The sequence below is a fragment of the Sorex araneus genome, chromosome X, assembly GCF_027595985.1.
Source record: "Sorex araneus isolate mSorAra2 chromosome X, mSorAra2.pri, whole genome shotgun sequence".
In the NCBI taxonomy this organism is placed as follows: Eukaryota; Metazoa; Chordata; class Mammalia; order Eulipotyphla; family Soricidae; genus Sorex; species Sorex araneus.
Genome location: NC_073313.1, coordinates 207,990,022 through 208,008,708, shown reverse-complemented (window position 1 = coordinate 208,008,708; position 18,687 = coordinate 207,990,022). Strand labels below are relative to the sequence as shown.

At 39.6% G+C, this 18,687-nt stretch overlaps 1 protein-coding gene across 3 annotated transcripts in view; it reads left to right on the top strand.

The window, feature by feature from the left end:
* OLA1 (Obg like ATPase 1) overlaps positions 1-18,687 on the top strand; it is a 164,047-nt gene that overhangs the window by 90,398 nt on the left and 54,962 nt on the right. For all 3 annotated transcript variants that reach the window (XM_004601165.2, XM_055123028.1, XM_055123027.1), the window contains exon 5: positions 13,054-13,229. In XM_004601165.2, coding sequence (XP_004601222.1) covers positions 13,054-13,229 — 176 coding nt within the window. The remainder of the gene's footprint in view (positions 1-13,053; positions 13,230-18,687) is intronic.

Here is an 18,687-nt window from a genome sequence, read left to right as displayed (position 1 = left end):
ATGTGTTGTTTCTAGTAAGTTCATTGGTTTCAGTAATGACCAAAAGGACTTTACTGTTTGTATTAGTAGTAGTTACTAATACAAACACCAGTTTAAAGATTTTTTTTTCATGGTTTTATATTTGTCATTCTCTTTGTTGTTCTCATTCTTCCTACTTAAGATTTTGTTTTTGAGTCATTGCTTCAACTATATTACTTTTAATTTGCATAAGCTCTTGCATTGAAAAATAATAAATTTTAAGGTTAGTTTCTCAGAACCTGGTTATTTTTAATGTATTTTTAATATCCTCTTCTGTTTTTCTGTTGATATTAAGAGTGCAACTGATGTTTTATTTCTAGCATTCCTTATGTCTCTATGGACTGGAACGATAGCACAGAGGGTAGGGCGTTTGCCTTGCACTCGGCCGACCCGGGTTCGATTCTGCTGCCCCACTCTGAGAGCCTGGCAAGCTTCCCGTGGCATACTCAACATGCCAAAAACAGTAACAACAAGCCTCACAATGGAGACGTGACTGGTGCCCGCCTGAGCAAATCTCTGTAGCTACTTTGTGTAAAAGTTCTTTATGGGGGGCCAGAACAATAGTACAGTAGGTAGAGCATTTATCTTGCATGTGGTGGACCTGGGTTCAATCCCAGTATCCCAAATGGTCCCCTGGGCACCTTCAGGAGTAATTCCTGAGTGCAGAGCCAGGTGTAATCCCTGAGCATCCGCCAGGTGTGACCCAGGAAGTAAAAAAAGAGAAAAGTCCTTCACTCATACTTTCTTTTAATTTGATCCCTCAAAATCAGCCACATACACATTTTGTTTTATTAAACTTGAAAACCATGGTCAGTTTTCAATATGTCAAAGGGATGGTCATTTTAAAAAAAATATTGACTTTTGGTGTGAGGGCTATATATGGTGGTGCTTGAGGAACCCTATTGTGTTGGGGTGGAACCAGGACCCCCCCCCCCTCCATATGCAGAGTCTGTGTTCCAGCCTTCTGGGCCAGCTACCTGGCCCTTGAATGGTAGTTTTTTCCCTCTTGGCCACAATTTAGGTTTGAATTATTTCCTATGAGAGGATGAGGGTAGTGAAGAAGATAGGAAAGCAAAGAAAAAGCAAGTTATTTTGACTACCCCAAGTTCTTCTTATTCCAGCCTTAGAAAATTAGCTTGCCTGTAGCATAGACTGGATTATTTCAGGGCCTTGCCATATAATAAGTTTTTCCCTGGAAAATGAAGATTAAAGGCTTTAAGAGGCTATTTGTGATTGCTTGATTGTTATAGATATGTGCAATTCACCAAATGTAGTTAAGCTATTTTATTTATGATATTGTACCAAATAATTATCAGTTTATGTTACTAATTATTTCCATTTATATGTTTATAAAATATTTTTCCAGGGGTCTAAATATTAATTTAAAGTAATTAAAGTATGATTGATACAACCCTTTTTTGTGGTTCAGCCTTACACGCAAGGACCTGCCTTGCATGTGTGAGGCCCAGAGTTTGACTCCTGGCACTGCACATCGACTTCCCCAGACACACACACACACACACACACACACGTACACACGTGCACATGTGCACATGTGCACGCGTGCACGGCTGAGAGGTGGGGAGAGAGAGGGGGAGGGAGGGAAGGAGGGAGGAAGAGAGAGAGAGCCCCTTTCATTGGCCTCAGATTGTGAAGACATGAAGATTTAAACTTGGTCTCTTTTAGGGCCTGGGGATGCAGCTCAGTGGTGGATGATGTTTTTCATGTATGTCATTCTGGATTCCAAGCCCACAACCACCAAAACTAAAATGCAGCAGAGTACTAGTTTTGGGCTGTGGGTATAATAAAAGGGGTAGGGCAGTAGCCTTGCAACAGCCAACCAGGTTAGTCCTCATCATTACATACGGGCTGCTGAGCACTGCTGAGACCCAGAAACGAAGGGAGGGGAGGGAATATTTTAGCCAAAGTGTGTTATCTGAGAGATTTATTCTTTCAGTACATTGCATTTCACCGTGTTCTCTGATATCCTTAAGAAGACATTGCAGGGTTGGAGTGATAGTACAGCAGGTAAGATGTTTATCTTGCAAGCAGCTGACCTGGGTTCAATCCCCGGCATCCCATATGGTCCCTTAAGCACTGTCAGGAATAATTCCTGAGTGCAGAGCCTGAGCATCCTGGGCATCGTTGGGTGTGACCCAAAAAGAAAAAAAAAAGATGTTGTTTTTTGAAGTAAGAAAGATGGTAGCAGTGTCCTTTTCTTCCTTTCCTCCTTCTGTTTGTTCCTGTGTTTGGAACCCACACTCTGCAGTGCTCAGGGGTTTCTTCCAGCTCTGTACTTCAGGGGTACCGCCGATAGGAACTTAAGGGACCACTAGATTCTGGGAATTACCAGGGTTTGCTGTGTGGAAGGCATGCACCTTATTTCCTAAACTATCTCTCTGACCTTTATTTCTCTTTTTATTCCCTACAGATTGTTCTATGGTTATTTATCTTTGGTTTCATGTGTGATTTGGACTCTGACTTGTATACATATTGCTACTACTTGAGATTCATATCAAGACACTTTGTCTTGAAATCTTTGTTACAATCTCTCTGCTTGTGTCTAGTTAATAGTATCTTCCTCCCTTCCTCCCTCTCCTCCTCCCACCTTCCTCTTTTCTTCTGGTTTCTTCCCTACACTTCCTTTCCTTCCGCCCTCCTCTCCCTCTCTCCCTCCCTCTTTCTCTTTCTCTTCCTTCCTCTCTCCTTTCCTTCCTTCTCTCTTTCTCTCTCTCTTTCTCTCTCTCTTTCTCTCTCTCTCTCTTTCTCTCTCTTTCTTTCTTTCTTTCTTTCTTTCTTTCTTTCTTTCTCTCTTTCTTTCTTTCTTTCTTTCTTTCTTTCTTTCTTTCTTTCTTTCTTTCTTTCTCTCTTTCTTTCTTTCTGTCTGTCTTTCTTTCCTCTTTATCTCTTTCCCTATTTCTCTTTTCCTTCCCCCTCCCCCACCTCTCTTTCTTTCCTTCCAACTTTTTGGTTTGGGGAACCAAACCTAGCTGTGGTCAGTTTTGCTTTTGTTTTTGTTTGTTTTAGGTTTTGCAGTCACACCAGCAGTACTTAGGACTTTCCTGGCTCTGTGCTCAGGGATCATTCCCAGCAGGGCTTGAGGACCATCTGAGGTGTTGGGGATTGAACTGGGTAGGCTGCATGCGGGGCAGGCACCCTACCCATTGTACTATCACTCCAGCCCCAACTGTGCTTCAGGTTTAATCCTGGCTCTATGTTCAGGGATCATTCCTAGTGGGACTCAGAGAATCAGATGCACTGTTGGGTGTTGCACCCAGGTTTGTCACATACAAGGCCAGGACCTTACCCATTGTACTTTTTTTTGGCCCTGCCAGTGTTTTCTTCAGTAAGTTTTACTCTTCATCCTTTCTAGTCTCTCCATTCTATATCCTAGTGTATGCTTTCTATTGGAAGTACAGTAGTTCTTTTTACCTGCTTCTGATTAGTCTTCCTATTTTATTTGTTTGGTATCAGATCACACCCAGCAGTGCTCAGGGCTTACCCCTGGTTCTGTGCTTAGGGATCACACCTGGTGGAACTTGGGGATCCATATGGGGTGCTGGGGATCAAACTTGAGTCAGCTGCGTTACTCATTATACTATTTTTTTGGCCCTCACTAGTAATTCTAAAATGCTGCTTTCTATTTGTTCCTAACACAAAAACCAGTGTTTGCTCCTGACTAGCAGATTCGATTCAGGCTTATGTGATACTTGAGTTCGCCTGTTTTTCCCCTGACCCTACTAACAGAGATAAGTTTTATCCTCTACTATGCGTTTTCACTATGGTCAGATCTCCAATAAGATATATTTACATCAGATTTTAAAATTATTTTCCCTCTCTAAACCTTTTTACATGGCTTTGTTTTGAATGTTTTTACTTTAATTTTTCTGTATATGTCTTGATGATCATTTATGTCTATAATCTTTGCTAGTATTACTCCCTTTTAAAATTTGATGTGTTTCCCAACCAGATTGCCCAGTTATTGAAATCAGGGTCCTGTTATTTTTGTTTTTTTCATTTAAGACATAGCATTTTATTAGATATAAAAGCAACTTTCTTCAAATGGAGAACTTGTTGCTTTGTGTGGGGGAGGTCTTCCCTCTCTCCTGGTTCAGTTCCCAGCACCACATTGTTTCCTGACCTCCAAATGCTAATTGTTGCTCCCTGAAAATGGAGAACTTATGATTAACGAGGTATATAGTGGTTAGTGGCTGGCATATGGGAATAGCAGTTTAACATCGGTTTATTATATACCAGGGAATTAGTTATCTGCCGAGTATAGTGGTCAAATTTGGGAAGACTTAAATCAAATGTGCCCATCTTATCTATATGCCCTCTTATTCCCAAGAAAACTGCATGTATCCTGTTTGCAACATCAAAGTTTCCATGACAGCGAATTTATAAACTATTGCTGTAAAGTCTGTACACTTAAATATAGCCTGTGTTTTAAAATCTGTTTCTACATCCAAGTATGGATTTTTTGCATCTGAAAACTGAGTACAGCTCCATTTTCGGTAGAAATATAGCAAAACAGTTTATTCAAGTCCTGAAATCTCCAAAGCACATTTTTATTTCTGAAATCCTTCACATTTAGATTTAGCATCCTAAGAAGTATTTTCCTTCCACATTTATGAAATCATAAGCTTGGACTACATGAATGAGTGAGTAAACGGATTAGTTTATAGTAATTAAAAATTGTGAACTTGGTTATGCCATTCATAAATGAACTGCCCTTACATTCATGGGTTTATTCCTGGACTCTCAGTTCTGTTCAGTTCATCGGTGTGTCTACTTTGTTCCAGTAGCATACTATTTTGATTGCTGTCACCCTAGCGTGAGACAAGGAAACATGATGCCATAATCTTGGGTCTCAGTATTGCTCTGGCTATTTGAGATCTTTTGTGGTTTCATATAAATTTCAGTACTGTTCTACTTCTTTGAATAATGCTGTTGGAATTTTGATAGGGTCTATACAGAATTTATAAATTACTCTGGTAGGATGATTATTTTAGTTTTCTTGATTCTTCTAGTCAATATATATGTAGTATCTTGCTTTTTTTTCTTCTTTTATTTAACATTTTCTTTATTTAACTTTTCTTCTCTTATTTATTTCATCTTACAGTTTTTGTTGTATGTCATCTCATTTGTTGAGTTTATTCCTTGGAACTAAATTCTCTTTGAAGTAATTGTAAGTGGGATAGGATAGTTTTTAAATTTTATTTTTCTGTTTCATTGTTTGCTTATGGAACCACAAGAGGTGTTTGCATGCTGGTTTTGTAGCCTCTCACTTTACTGCACTGTTTCTTGTTTATAGAAGTTTTTTATTGCAGTCTTGGAGGGTTTTCTATGTATAGTATACCATCTGCAAATAGTGACAATTTTGCATTTTTTCCCACTTTAGATTTCCTCATATTTCTTTTTCTTGCCTGATTTCTCTAACTAGGATTTCCAGTACTATGTTAAGTAATAGTGGTGAGGATGGACATCTTGGTCTTATACCTAAAGGCTTTCAGTCATTCCTGCTTTTGATTTGTATGTTTTGGGGAGCTAGGTGGGGAAGCATACCTGGCGGTGCTCAGGGCTTACTCCTGGTTCTGTGCTCAGGGTTCACTCCAGGTAGGGCTCAGGGAACCACATAGGGTGCCAGGGATTGAACCTGGGCAAGGCCCTACCTGTTCTACTATCTCTTTAACCCACAGTCTTTTTTGTCGGTTGAGTATGATGTTAGTTGAGACTTTGTTATGGATGACCTTTATTATGTTTAGGAATATTCCTTCTCTCCTGATATTATTCATTGTTTTTTCACAGGTAGATGTTGAATCTTGCCAGATAGATGCTTTCTCTGATTATTTTTATTGAGATGTTTATTGAGATGATCATATGGTTTCTACCTTTGGTTTATGTGCTGTATTAATTATATTTATTGATTTGTGGGTTGCACCTTTATATTTCTGCATTAAATCCAGCCAGCTCACCATTATTATTTTTTAAAAAAGCAAGTTGTTGAATTTGGTTTACAATTTTGTTGAGAATTTTTTTTTTATCAGGGATATTGATCTATAGTTTATAGTTTTTGTGTGTGATGTTCTTGTCCGCTTTTGGTATCAAGGTAAGCATGCCCTCCAATTTTTTTGAAGTTTGAGAAGAATAGATATTCCATCATTTTTTGTGATTTTATAGACTTATTAGTGGGACTACCTGGTCGTGAACTTTTGTTTTAGGGGAGACTTTTATTACTGTTTTGGTTTCCTTACTTGTAACTAGTCTATTCAGGTTTCATTTCTCAGTATTCAGTCTTGAGAAGATGTATGGTTATAAGAATTTGGACTTTATAGCTATTGAAATATTTGTTCCTAACAGTTTGTCCTGATCCCATGTGTTTCTTTTGTATCATTGTTGCCAATTCTTTGTTTTTGATTTCTATTAAGAATTTCTAATTAAGAATTCTCTTTTTTTTAAATAGCATCACTACAACTTTTTTGATTTAAAAAACTTGATAACCTAATTCTTGGTTTTATCGATGTTTTGTGTTGGTCTTTTGGATTTATAAATATTTTAGCTGTAGTCATCATTATGTCTGGTTAGTGTTTCTATTTTCTCCTTTCCTCTTTTAGCCTTGACTGGAGGTCGCACATGTGCTAGTTTGTGGTGCTCACTGGGGCTGTCCCTCAGTTTGTGGTGCTTGTACATTCATTTGCCAGCGGTTGCAGTCTTGTAGCTTGGATGCTGATATTCCATGTGTCCTTGAAAATCTGTACCCAGTTTTGGGGGTAGGTGAGTGGCCTTTATGTATCTCTCAAGCCCACCTGGTCCCCAATTGCTTATTTAGGACTGTTACTGATTTTCTGTCTGTTGAGCTGCCCATTGATGAGAGTGGGGTTTTGAAGTCCCCTCTTACTCTTCTGGTGCCATTCTTCAGGATGCACTTTGCTTGTTTTATATATGGATAGATGCTCCTTCATTTCATGCACAAACGTTAGTGAGTACTAATAAGTCTAATTTGTGAACTGATCATTATAGGTCGTTATAAAATAACCTCGTTTTTTTGCTTAAAGTTCCCCCCCCCCCCCACTAAGGCACAAACCTGCCTTTCAAAGGTTACTTTTGTTTATAGATTTTTTTTTTCCCCTTCATTCTAAGCCTCCTTGTGATCTCAAGTGTGTTCCCTGTAGATGGCAGAAGGTTGGACACTTTCATATCATACTGTGCCTTTTGGTTGGTTGAGGCCATTGACAGGGGATTGTTGAAATAAAATTATAACTATTTTGCTATGTGGTTTCTTTGAGCGCATTTTGGGTTCTGTTTTCCTTTTCTTATTTATTTCTTCCAGATATTTTTCTTCCGAGATTACACCTGGAGACTTACACATAAGGTTCTAAGCTTAGAGACTATTTGAAATTGAAAGCAATTTTCCTCTCAGTCTCATTCTGAGAGTTCTGATTATTACTTTTTTCCTCCCCTTCATCTTATAAGGTGGTGTTTCTTTTCATTCTGTGGAAGTCAGTTTAGTATTCCTTGTCAGTTTGAGATAAATTCTTTTAAGTTGTTTTTTGTCTATACACCTTCCTTACCATTCTTCAACTTCAAGAGGGTATTCTTCATTGGAGATCTCTTTTTCATTTAGAATTTTGAATATGTACGATCACATTATTCTTAGCCGCTGCTCTGAGGGGCTGATGAAACCATGGCTTTTTTACCCTTATTCCACTTTTGGTTTGTTTTGAATTTTCTATTTATTTGGGGGGAGCGCCCGAGTGAAAACAGCCTGATGAGGAGTCCGGTGACACATGGGGACCTCATTTTATGCTCCCTTCTGGGAGAAACAGCCGTGAGTTCTAGACGGTGGCTGATGAGATTATCTGGTGCCGGCAAGAGGTGGCTTAGAGGCTTATGGGCACCCCAAGGGACCCAGCCGCAGCAGCCGACCTCCACAACCCAACTGCCACTACACTCCAGCTCACTTTCCACATGCTCAGGCCGAGCCTCCCATATGAGTGAACAGAGTCCTGGACACATCATAAGACACTCCCTACTCATTTTCCTTAATTATCACGCCATATTTGATGGGGTTCAGACAGTAGGCAACAAATCATAGAGGGAAATATACATATATGCCTGACTAGGAACACCTGTAATAGGCGATTAGAGGCCACCCCAAAAGCCTCCGTCCCTCTAGGAGAGTCTAGCAAGCTACTGAGAGTATCCCACTTGCACGGCAGAGCCTGGCAAACTCCCCGTGACGTACTCAATATGCCAAAAACAGTAACAATTACAGCCCTCATTCCCCTGACCCTGAAAGAGTCCCCAATATGCCATCAGGGTATACTAGCACACGACAGGGACTAATGGAGACGTTACTGGTGCCTGCCTAATTTTTAAAAAAACAAAATGACTTTACTAACATATGAGTAAAATTAGTAATATCACTTGCCAAGACTGAAGATACTACAACAAGTTCAGCAAATAATTGCACATTTATGAGTATTAGTCATTGAAGACTATCAGTATCCAGCTAAGATTTTCTCTTTACCATAGAAAGGGGGTGGAGAATTGCAGCCTTGCTTTGAGGCTCTCCTGTGGGTGTTTGAGGAAACCACTCAGTGCCAGGGGTCAAACCTGGGGCTCCCACAAGCAAAGCATGTGCCATAGCTCTGTGAGCCCTCTCCCTAGTCCTTGTCATCTGTTTTGTTGCTAGGACTATATACAGAGATGATTGGAGGGGGTGTGTGGTCGGGGATGTAACTTAGGGCCTTGCTTCTAAAAAGACATGTGCCCGAATACTTATCCTGTCCCTAAAGCCATCTCCTTTACTAGTCCAAAGATTCCCCACAACGTGGATATAATCCTAAAAAATTATTGTCATGGAGTTCGGAGTGATAGTACAGTGGATAGATAAGGTACTTGCCTTGTATGTGGCACCCCAGGTTTGGTTCCCAGCATCCCATATGGACCCCCAGATGTGGCCCCAAAATAAAACAATGGAAATTGTCATGATTTTTATTTTTTAGTTAATTCAAAGTTAAAATGGAAACTGGGGCTGTAGAGTAGGGTAAAAACGTGCTGCTGGTCAGCTAGTAAGTGTTGGTGTTGGGGAAATACCCTATAAATTCCAAAGGTTATTATGAGCTTTTCCAATTCATACTCAGGAACAGGAAACTATATTCAAAGTTAGTGTTTTGAGTGTATAACTATAGAATTTATTGTGAAGTGTGAATATATCTGTAATAAAAATATACTGTCTGTCTCAGTTATTGGAAGAGTCATGCGTGTTGGAGTCTGTGTAAGCATTTTGCATTTGTTACCTGTTTTAATCCTAACCATACCTCTGAGATGTAAAAACAGCTTTATATTAAAGCTGCAAAATGGAGATCCATAGAGAACCTGCAGCCTAAGATTTTTGTTTTTATTATTGTGCCACACCCAGTGCTGCTCAGAGGCTACCTTGGCTCTGCACACGGGAATTACTCCTGACCGTGCTCAGAGGATCATATGAGATACAGGGATTGAACCCAAGTGCCCTACTTACTGTACTATTGTCTGACCCTGACCTAGGCTAATTTTATGACCAGAAAACATGTTTGACTTCCAATACCTAGTTTTTAACAGCTTAACCTTGTGCTAACAAGGTGAGGTCTTGTGCTGGAAAGAATGATATAATGTGGTGGTATCTGTTGACAAAGGAGCAAGTGTTTGGAAAGTAGCATCTAGTTTTTTACTTGTATGAAAAATGGGGCCGGGGGCTGGAGCAAGAGGAACAGGCAGGATGCTTGCCTTACTTGTGGCTGACCCACATTTGATCCCCAGCACCACACCTGGTTCCCGAGCCCCACCAGGAGTGATCCCTGAGTGCAGAGTCCTGTGTTAGTCCTGAGCACTGGCTGGGAGATAAGATAGGAATGACGACATGTGTCTAACATGCACCCAATTCTGGTTCTCTCCCAGCACTACCAAGTCCCTTGAGCATCTCCAGCAGCACTGTATCCTCAAGTCTCCAGGCCCTTGGGTATTATTGTGTATTGGTCCTCTGAGGAGTGGCCCTCTGCTTTCTTTAGCAATTCTTGGGAGGTCCCCTTCTTTGTGCAAAAAAAGGGCGGGAAGGTAATCCCCCAATGGCTGTAAGTTTTCTGAAAGCTAGAATTTGCAGTTGAATTTGGCTTCATTTTATCATGAAGCTGTTGCTCCCTTTCTTCAATTTTTATCTTCAATTTTGGCAATATTTGTTATAAAAAGTAAATATAAGTTCCATAGTTTGTTGTCACCTTTTTTCAGATTAATGCAGAAGTGCTACTGACTTTGATGTTTTGGAACAAAAATGAAATCTATAGCCTGAGGTCTGGTTTTATTCCTGTTGTAGGGGCAGCAGGTTGGTGATATCCAATTCTGACTCCTCGCCTGCCTCTTGGCAAGCTCCAGGCAAGGTAAAAGCTGAAGTGAAGTGAAAGTTATAAGGCAGTCAGTGGCTTTCCACCTTTCTCACTGGATTAGTTCAGATCATTACAGAGCTTCATTTTCTTTGCTTCTGGAAGAACAGAGTTTACTAAATTTCTGTTACCTGCTGATTGTTAAAACCAGAGGTTATAGTTAAGAAATTGCCATTTAAAACTTGTCCCTCCATTTACTAGAGATTGATCTTGTGGACGTTATTGCTCATTGGCCAAAGTAAAACCCCAAATAACTTTTAAAAATATACCTTTATTTTAAATGCCATGAAAAGTTTAGTTATTTTTCTAACTGACCAGATTTCCATGTTGCTTTAACAGCCACATAGTTAATTAACTTTTGTTAGTATTTTTCTACTTTATTATATATACCATTTGTGTAAGATGACTCAAATAATCGTAACAGGTAAATAATACTGTGCTTTCAGGGAGACTGCTTTTAGATCTCTTGAGTATTAAAAACAATTATTTAGGCGCCAGGGACTTTTCTCAGTGGTAGACTACATGCCCAGCATGCATAGGCCCAGAGTCTGTTCCTGCTACTCTCTGCTTCCCCCACCTCCAGCACCGCCAAGTGTAACCTCTGCAAAAACCACTGTCTGGTCCGGTCTGTAGTCAGATCTGAGGCATGTCTTGCTCATCTTGTTCATATGTATTCAGCATTAAATATTACAATATCAGTTATATACTTAGAGTACTTACTATTTTAAGAATGTATTTTCCTGTACTTTTTCTCCATTGTTGTTTTGATGACTCTGCATTGTCACTTGGTTCTGTGCTTGTTTGAGATGAGGCTCCCTGAGGGTCACATGCTTCAGTTGTGTGGGTGCACATTTGGCTTCAGTGTGCTGGCCATCACAAACTCTTTGATTGTGGCTTTGGGGATCACACACCAGAGTGCTGCCCAGGTCACCTGGGGTGGGGGGGTAGTCAGCCTTGGGAATGTTCTCTACATAGGGTTGCCCCTGTGCTTTGCTAAATACTTATACTATAATTGCAGTAATATATTTGTATCTTTATTATAATTATTATTCACATGGAAATATAGATAGCTTGACTTTTTTAATTCTGGTAAATTGTATTTTACAACTTTTCATAAATAAGAATTTTTTACCTTTGGCATATAAGAATGAGGGGTCAGAAAAAGCATGCAGGGATTAAGGTGCCTGCCTTACATGCGGCCCACCATGGTTCAGTCCTGACACCATCTGGTCTTCTGAGCATTCCTGCATTACCTGCTGTAGCCCTGGAAACTCCCAAACACTGTCAGGAGGTCCCAAGTAATCCCCAGCATGCAGTGTCTTATCCTCAGAACTGTGTATTGAACAGCTGGCGGGATTGGCTGTGAATTGCACGGAGGCCTCCTGAATGCTACTTAGGAGCATCCCCCACACACACCCAACACACACCCAGAAGAAAATGAGCTGTATAGTATATTCTTACCAGATTTAGTCAAGCTATCTTTCGTGATTACTGTGATACCTCTTTCTAAAATAATTGATACTTTGTGTTTGAAAACATCTCATTTGGGGAGCATAATTCAGTTTGTAATTTTGATTAAATTAACTCATTTTTAAGGATGTGTTTATTGTTTTGTTGGGTATATCATTTCTGTTTATAATATTTCCTGGTATTTGTTCATTTTTGTATGTGATAGTGTTCTTTATCTGGTAATTTGAGTAAATTCCAGTTGAATTATGTTGCCACATTATGTCTTCAAAAGGGCATAAAGTCAGTACACATGCTTCAGTAATATCTGGTTGTTTTACTCTTATGTTTCCAGTTGGCAATTTGAAATTATGGCTTCAACTGCACTTTAAATATGTGATAATAGCATGTGTTTCTAATAAGGGCCAGCACCATTTTGTTCAGATACTGTGAATGGTTGTCACTCATATATGACAAATGTACCTTCATCTGCTTCTTTGATAGCCCCCTAAAAACCATACCCTCAAATCAGGCCGATGAAATTAGCTGCTGTGTAAATTGTGTGTCTGAGTGGTTCATTATCTAATCACCGTCAGAACCACAGTGATAAAGTAGATTGAAGCAGAGAAGAGGTCTGCCAGATGATTTCTCTCTTTCTCTCTCTCTCTCTCTTTCTCTCTCTCCCTCCCTCTCTCTCACTCTTTCTCTCTCTTCCCTCTCTCTCTCTCTCTCACACACACACACAATGTGCCCCCAAACACAACACACACACACACACACACACACACACACACACACACACACTGCCCAAATATGGTTTCTCTTGGAAACCCTTAATAATGTAGTTCAGAACTTTCAGCTTTCATGCCTATAATTCATTTTAATTTAATGTGCCAAACCTGAAAATGTCAGTAGTTCTGTTCGAAAATTTCTTCTCCTGGGGAGTCTACTATTTTATTTATTACTATTAGGTTTTTGAAATGTTGTGGCCCTTTACTGTTGTGTTCTAGTGCCCTAAATGTTACTAAATAGGAAAAGAAAAAGATATCTTACTGGGAAGAATTCAGAGTGATTTAACTAGAATTTCTTTTTAGCCTTCTAGAAATTTTTACTGTAATAAGGAACCTCTGTATTGCTTGCTTAATTGTTTGCTTTTAATTCGTTTTAGGTGCTTTTGAAGATGATGATATCACGCATGTTGAAGGAAGTGTAGATCCTGTTCGAGACATAGAAATAATACACGAAGAACTCCAGCTTAAAGATGAGGAAATGATTGGGCCTATTATAGATAAACTAGAGAAGGTGGCTGTGAGAGGAGGAGATAAGAAGCTAAAGCCTGAGTATGTAAGTAAAAATTTTGCAGTTTTTTGAGTTGGGTTTGTTTATTTTTCAGTAAAAGATTTTAAATATGATGCATTAGCATTCCAGCATTGTCATGGAATTTTAAAATCCCCAAATCAATAACATTACAAATGTTACTGCGAGGCTGCATTTCCTTTCAGCGATGAAGCATCATGGTGATGGACTGTTGAGAGTGTTGTCTCGGGCCGTGGTTATCAGTAATAATATATGTTCGTTGGATGCTATGCATGTCCTCCAGTTTTCCTGCTGCAGAAGTATGGTCATGGGATGAGATTTCGTACTCAATATAATGACTAAATATAGGAATGTTGTTGATTTGAAGAACTGATTTATTCAAGGAATTGGTCTTCCACAGAGGTTTACCGGATAAATGCACCTTTAAATTCAACAGATAATCAAAATTTTATTTATTTATTTATTTAGTTAGTTAGTTATTTTCCACACCTGGCAGACCTCAGGGCTTACTCCTGGCTTTGTGCTCAGAATCACTCTTGGTGGTTCTCCAAGGACCATATCACATGCTTGGGATAGAGCCCAGGTTGGTCGTGGTTAAGGCAAATGCCCTTCTTGATATGTACTATGGCTCTGGCCTGACTTTAATCTTTCATGAAATGAAAGCATGTCTTTACATTCAAATGTTTTCCAGCACATTGTAATTTTGTAATGTTTCACAATTAGTTTTAAACTGTCTAGGTTAAATGTGAATGAGTTTCTTTTAGAGTAAAAAAGCAGTGCCTTAAAAGTGCATTTTCTCATTTGTTAATATTTTCATAAATTCTTCGTGTGTGTGTGTGTGTGTGTGTGTGTGTGTGTGTGTGTGTGTGTGTGCACGCACGCACGCAGCTTTGTCACCATAGGGCTTTATTTGTTTTGCTGGTTTCTCAGACCTCCTTATAAGTGCTGGGGATCAAAGGCTCCAGGATGCAAAGCTCTTTGAGCTGTCTCCCAAGCTTACAGAGAAGGATTTGTTTGTTTTCAAGTTTTCTTAATGTATCTCATGTTAGGAAAGTTATTATTTCACCTTCATACCATCCTTAATATTTTTAATATGTTTGGAAAACCCAGGTTGGCTTGGGGCTTGCACGCTGTCACTGGGTATGGTTGAAAGCACCCTCAAGCATCTTTAAACCATAACTTTTTTTTTTTAAACATTTCCTTGAACAGGGAGCCCTGGCATGCAGCTGATTTGCTTGATAGTCTGAAACAAGCCTGACTCATTTTATTTCTAACATCATAGTTATTTTGGTTATTTCCTATTCAGATAGAATGGAGAAAGGAAAGCGATTAGCTGCACAACTTTTACAGCTTAGATCTAAGACTTATGCAGAATGGGGGGATTATCAAGTATGGGTGTGGAAAATACTCTAAAAAAGGGGGGAATGATGTGTGACTAGAAGCTGTCCATTTGCTCCAAACAGCATGATTTCTGATGAGAATAAATTCTTACCCAGTCATCCCTCAGCTCATTAAAATGTACTGATATCCATATGTCTTTCAGAAACATTTTAATACTCTTGCTTTGGCTTCAGTAGAAGAAAGGGGCATTAGGTTCTTCTGACATTCCTTGGCTGCTGTTTCCTGGCTATTCTGCAAAAAAAAAAAAAAAAATCCCAAATGTTGAATACTGTTACTCCTTGTAATGTTTTCTTCTCATTTCTAAACATTAAAAAAAAAAAAAAACTTTTGTATAAGATTTGAGAGCACAGCTTAGAATTTTATGTTTACAGAAAAAATGGAAACACCTTCCCATTCATTTTTCTGTTGCCCATCCAGCTCTTCTGTGTAAATTAAAAGCTTTATAGACTAATCTCCTCATTTCTAAAGACTCATTATTTCATCATTTTTGTTCCTCATATTAGATTCAACTGCTTCAGAATAAATTATAGATCAGGTTGAATAAACCTTTTTTTCCCCTTCATTATCACCATCCCTAAAGGGGAAAAATAATTAAAATTTAATATTAATTAATTAAACTCCTCTCAAAGCAGAAAAATGCTAAGGAGTAAGCATTAGGATAGGGTTCAGTTTAGGAGGGTCATGAGCCATTTTAACATCATTTGCTTTTTTCACCCCCAAGAACCTTGTTTTTTGCCATTCCTCTTAAGAATACCTGCTGTAGATTATCCTCCAGCAAATCCAAGTCAGAATTTGAGGGTCACAAGTGGGAAAGATGGTGCAGTAGGCCAAGCTTTGCATGCAGGAGGCCTGTGTACAATATCCACTGCTTGGTCCCCCTATTAATACTGGAGCCACCACCAAGCTCAGAACTGGGAATAGCCTCGCCCACCCCACCCCTTAGCACCTCCAGGTTTGCCCCTGGAAAGAATCCACAAAAAAATTTTTGAAAGACCAAAGAAATAACAGCTGAGAGGATGTTTGCCTTCACAAGTCCCTCCGGGAGGGATTCCTAAGCCCAGGGTCAGGGGTAAGCCCTGAGTACAGCCAGGTGTGGCCCCAAAACCAACAAATAAATAAAATAAGAGGGCTGTTGAACAGCCAGTTCCTTTTTTTTTTTTTTAGACTCTTTTTTTTTTTTTAATTTTTAAAATTTTATTGAATCACCGTGAGATAGTTACAAGCTTTCATGTTTGGGTTACAATCTCACAATGATCAAACACCCATCCCTCCACCAGTGCAATCCCCCACCACCAATATCCCGGGTATTACCCCCCCCCCCCCCCCTTTCCACCGTCCCCCTGCCTCTAAGGCTGACAATATTCCCCATACTCTCTCTCTACTTTTTGGCATTATAGCTTGCAACACAGACACTGAGAGGTCATCATGTTGGGTCCATTATTTACTTTCGGCATGCATCTCCTATCCCAGCTGGTTCCTTTAGCCATCATTTTCTTAGTGATCTCTTCTCTATTCCATCTGCCTTCCCCCCTCCATTCATGAAGCAGTCTTCCAGCTATGGTGCAATACCCCTGAAACAGCCAGTTCCTGAGCCCCCTTCAGAATGGACGTGGTTTAGCCCTTCTCACTCCCAGCCTCTTGCTGAATGTGATAATGGGTCACTCTCTTCTTTATTATTGAAAACGGGGTCTCCTGGATATAATTTTATCAACAGTCATCTGGCTACCATAATGTAACAGTGATGACAAAATTAGAGACAAGCATTAACCAGGGAAAGGTGTTTGAGGGTGAATTAGATGAGTAATTGTTTTGTGAATATTTTTAGCCTTATAGCTATTTATTACTTTTTTTTTCTTTTTGGGTCACACCCGGTGATGCACAGGGGTTACTCATGGCTCTGCACTCAGGAATTACTCCTGGCGGTGCTCAGGGTACCATATGGGATGCTGGGATTCGAACCCAGGTCAGCCGAGTGCAAGGCAAATACCCTACCTGCTATGCTATTGCTCCAGCCCCAACTATTTATTACTTTAAGAGAAGTGTGCCAAGACAGGTAGCTCACACCAGTATAGATACAAAAAAAAAAAGATAGCTATGTTTTCCTTAATGTATTGAAAGAAGTAAGACTCTGTACTAATAGACATTTAGACTGCAAACATTTAACAGTAAGGTCTTTGAAAGGGGAAGTGAATGGAAGCAGTTCTTTGGAGCATTTTGGCTATTTACTCTTGACATTTGTTATTTGACTTTTTTATGGCACTATATTACTATTATTATTATTATTATTAATATTATTATTATGTTTTCTAAAAAGGGTCCAAGGGAATCTCCTTTAGGGGACCACCCAAAGACTCAGGTGTATACCCATTGTCTTTGGTCATTTCTGACCTGCATTCATCTAACTAACTTGTGCTGACAAAAGGATTTTGAAGTTTGTGTGAACTTGGACAAAAATATGATAGATGTGAAGTTGGGAGAGGTGAGTGCATGAGAAGCCATACTCTTGAGACTTAAGTCCAGCATTACTAGCCCGAAACACTATACGTGGTGTTGTTTTTGTGAGTCAAGATTTAAGAAGCCGCTTGACGAGTGCACTCAGGCTGCCATTTTGAATCTCTTACATGAGGCTCTCTGCTTTTTAGTTTTAGTTATACTTGTCTGAGATTGGATTCCTTGGGAGCTCTCTCTGGAGGTTCCTAGCAGGGAGTGGAGAGTTCAGATGAGGAAGGGAAGGAAACCAGCCCTAAGTATCTAAACAAGTAGGTGGTAACCTTGAGCAGTTGGGCTCAGTCCTGGCCTGTGTAGTAAGTATGTTGTAGGGTTTTGTGTTATTTTTGAGGAATTGTTTTGGTTTTTTGGTGGTGGTGGTGGGGGGGGGGGGGTTACTGAAAGGTTATAGAGACCGGAATAACTGTCACCTCTTTCCATCTGTCACTGGTTATAGGTTACAGGTCCTTCTTTGAGTGTTCACCCCCAAGGTACTGATGTCTGAGCACAGCATTTAGGCAATTACCACTGCTCACCGATGGGAGCTGTAGTGTGCCTTTGAGGGCAGATGGCAGGGCATCAGCAGTCTCCCTAGATGTTCTTCTCCTAGTCTGTATTTACTTGTTTTGTCCCAATCAGGCTGTTATTTATGCTTTTGTTGTTTTCTTTAGGATCAAAATATTACGATGGTGTTTTGTATTTTTATCTTGCTCCATCACACGCCCATAATCCTTGGGTGATTTGTTCTCATCAAGGTCTTGAAGGGGAGTTTTTTTATTAAGTTTATATTCTTGAACAAATGGCCTAAAGTTATAAAGATAATATGATTAATTTTTTTACTTGGGTTTATGTTTGTAATCTTGATTACTAGAATCTGGAACTTTAATTGACTATAGATTCAAGGTTATAAAAGATCTACCGGAAAGTTATGAGGATGCTGGGTATGTCATTGTGTTCACTGGATTTACCTGTCTATTCCTTAGTGTTTATTCTTGTGTTAGAGGCCAGAAGATACTATAGCAGTTAAAGCGCATATGTAGCATTCACCTAGGTTCAGTCTGCAATACCACATGTTTCCCCAAGCATCCCCAGGTGCAGCCCCAGCCCCACCCCACTACGTCTGGGGTGACCCAGGTAATCTCTAGCACCACATCCTTGGACCTGGATGTTGAACCACTAGTCCAGGAGGCCGAGAATTCCAAGTAGGATCTCTGGGCTTCCTGGGTATCACTAGGAAACCCCTCCCCCCCACACACACCCAGAAAAAACGATTTCTTTCAGAGACATCTTTGCTTTCTGACCTTCATATGCAAAGTTCAGAAAACAACCTTTCACATGCACTTAAATTCTATAAATTCATAACCTTAAGTATATACATCTGAAACAAGAAAGGGTGAAATCAATGATTTCAAAATAACCAGGATTGTTAAAAGAGCCCAGAGAAAGTAGGTGGAAACAATAAGAGCAGACAATTGTGGAAAAAAATAAAGAAATGTCTAGTAGAAAGGACCAAAGTTCGTTCTTTGAAAAGCACTAATAAAATTGATAAATGATTTGCTAGACTGGTGAAAGAGGAAGAGCAAAGAAACCGCAAAGC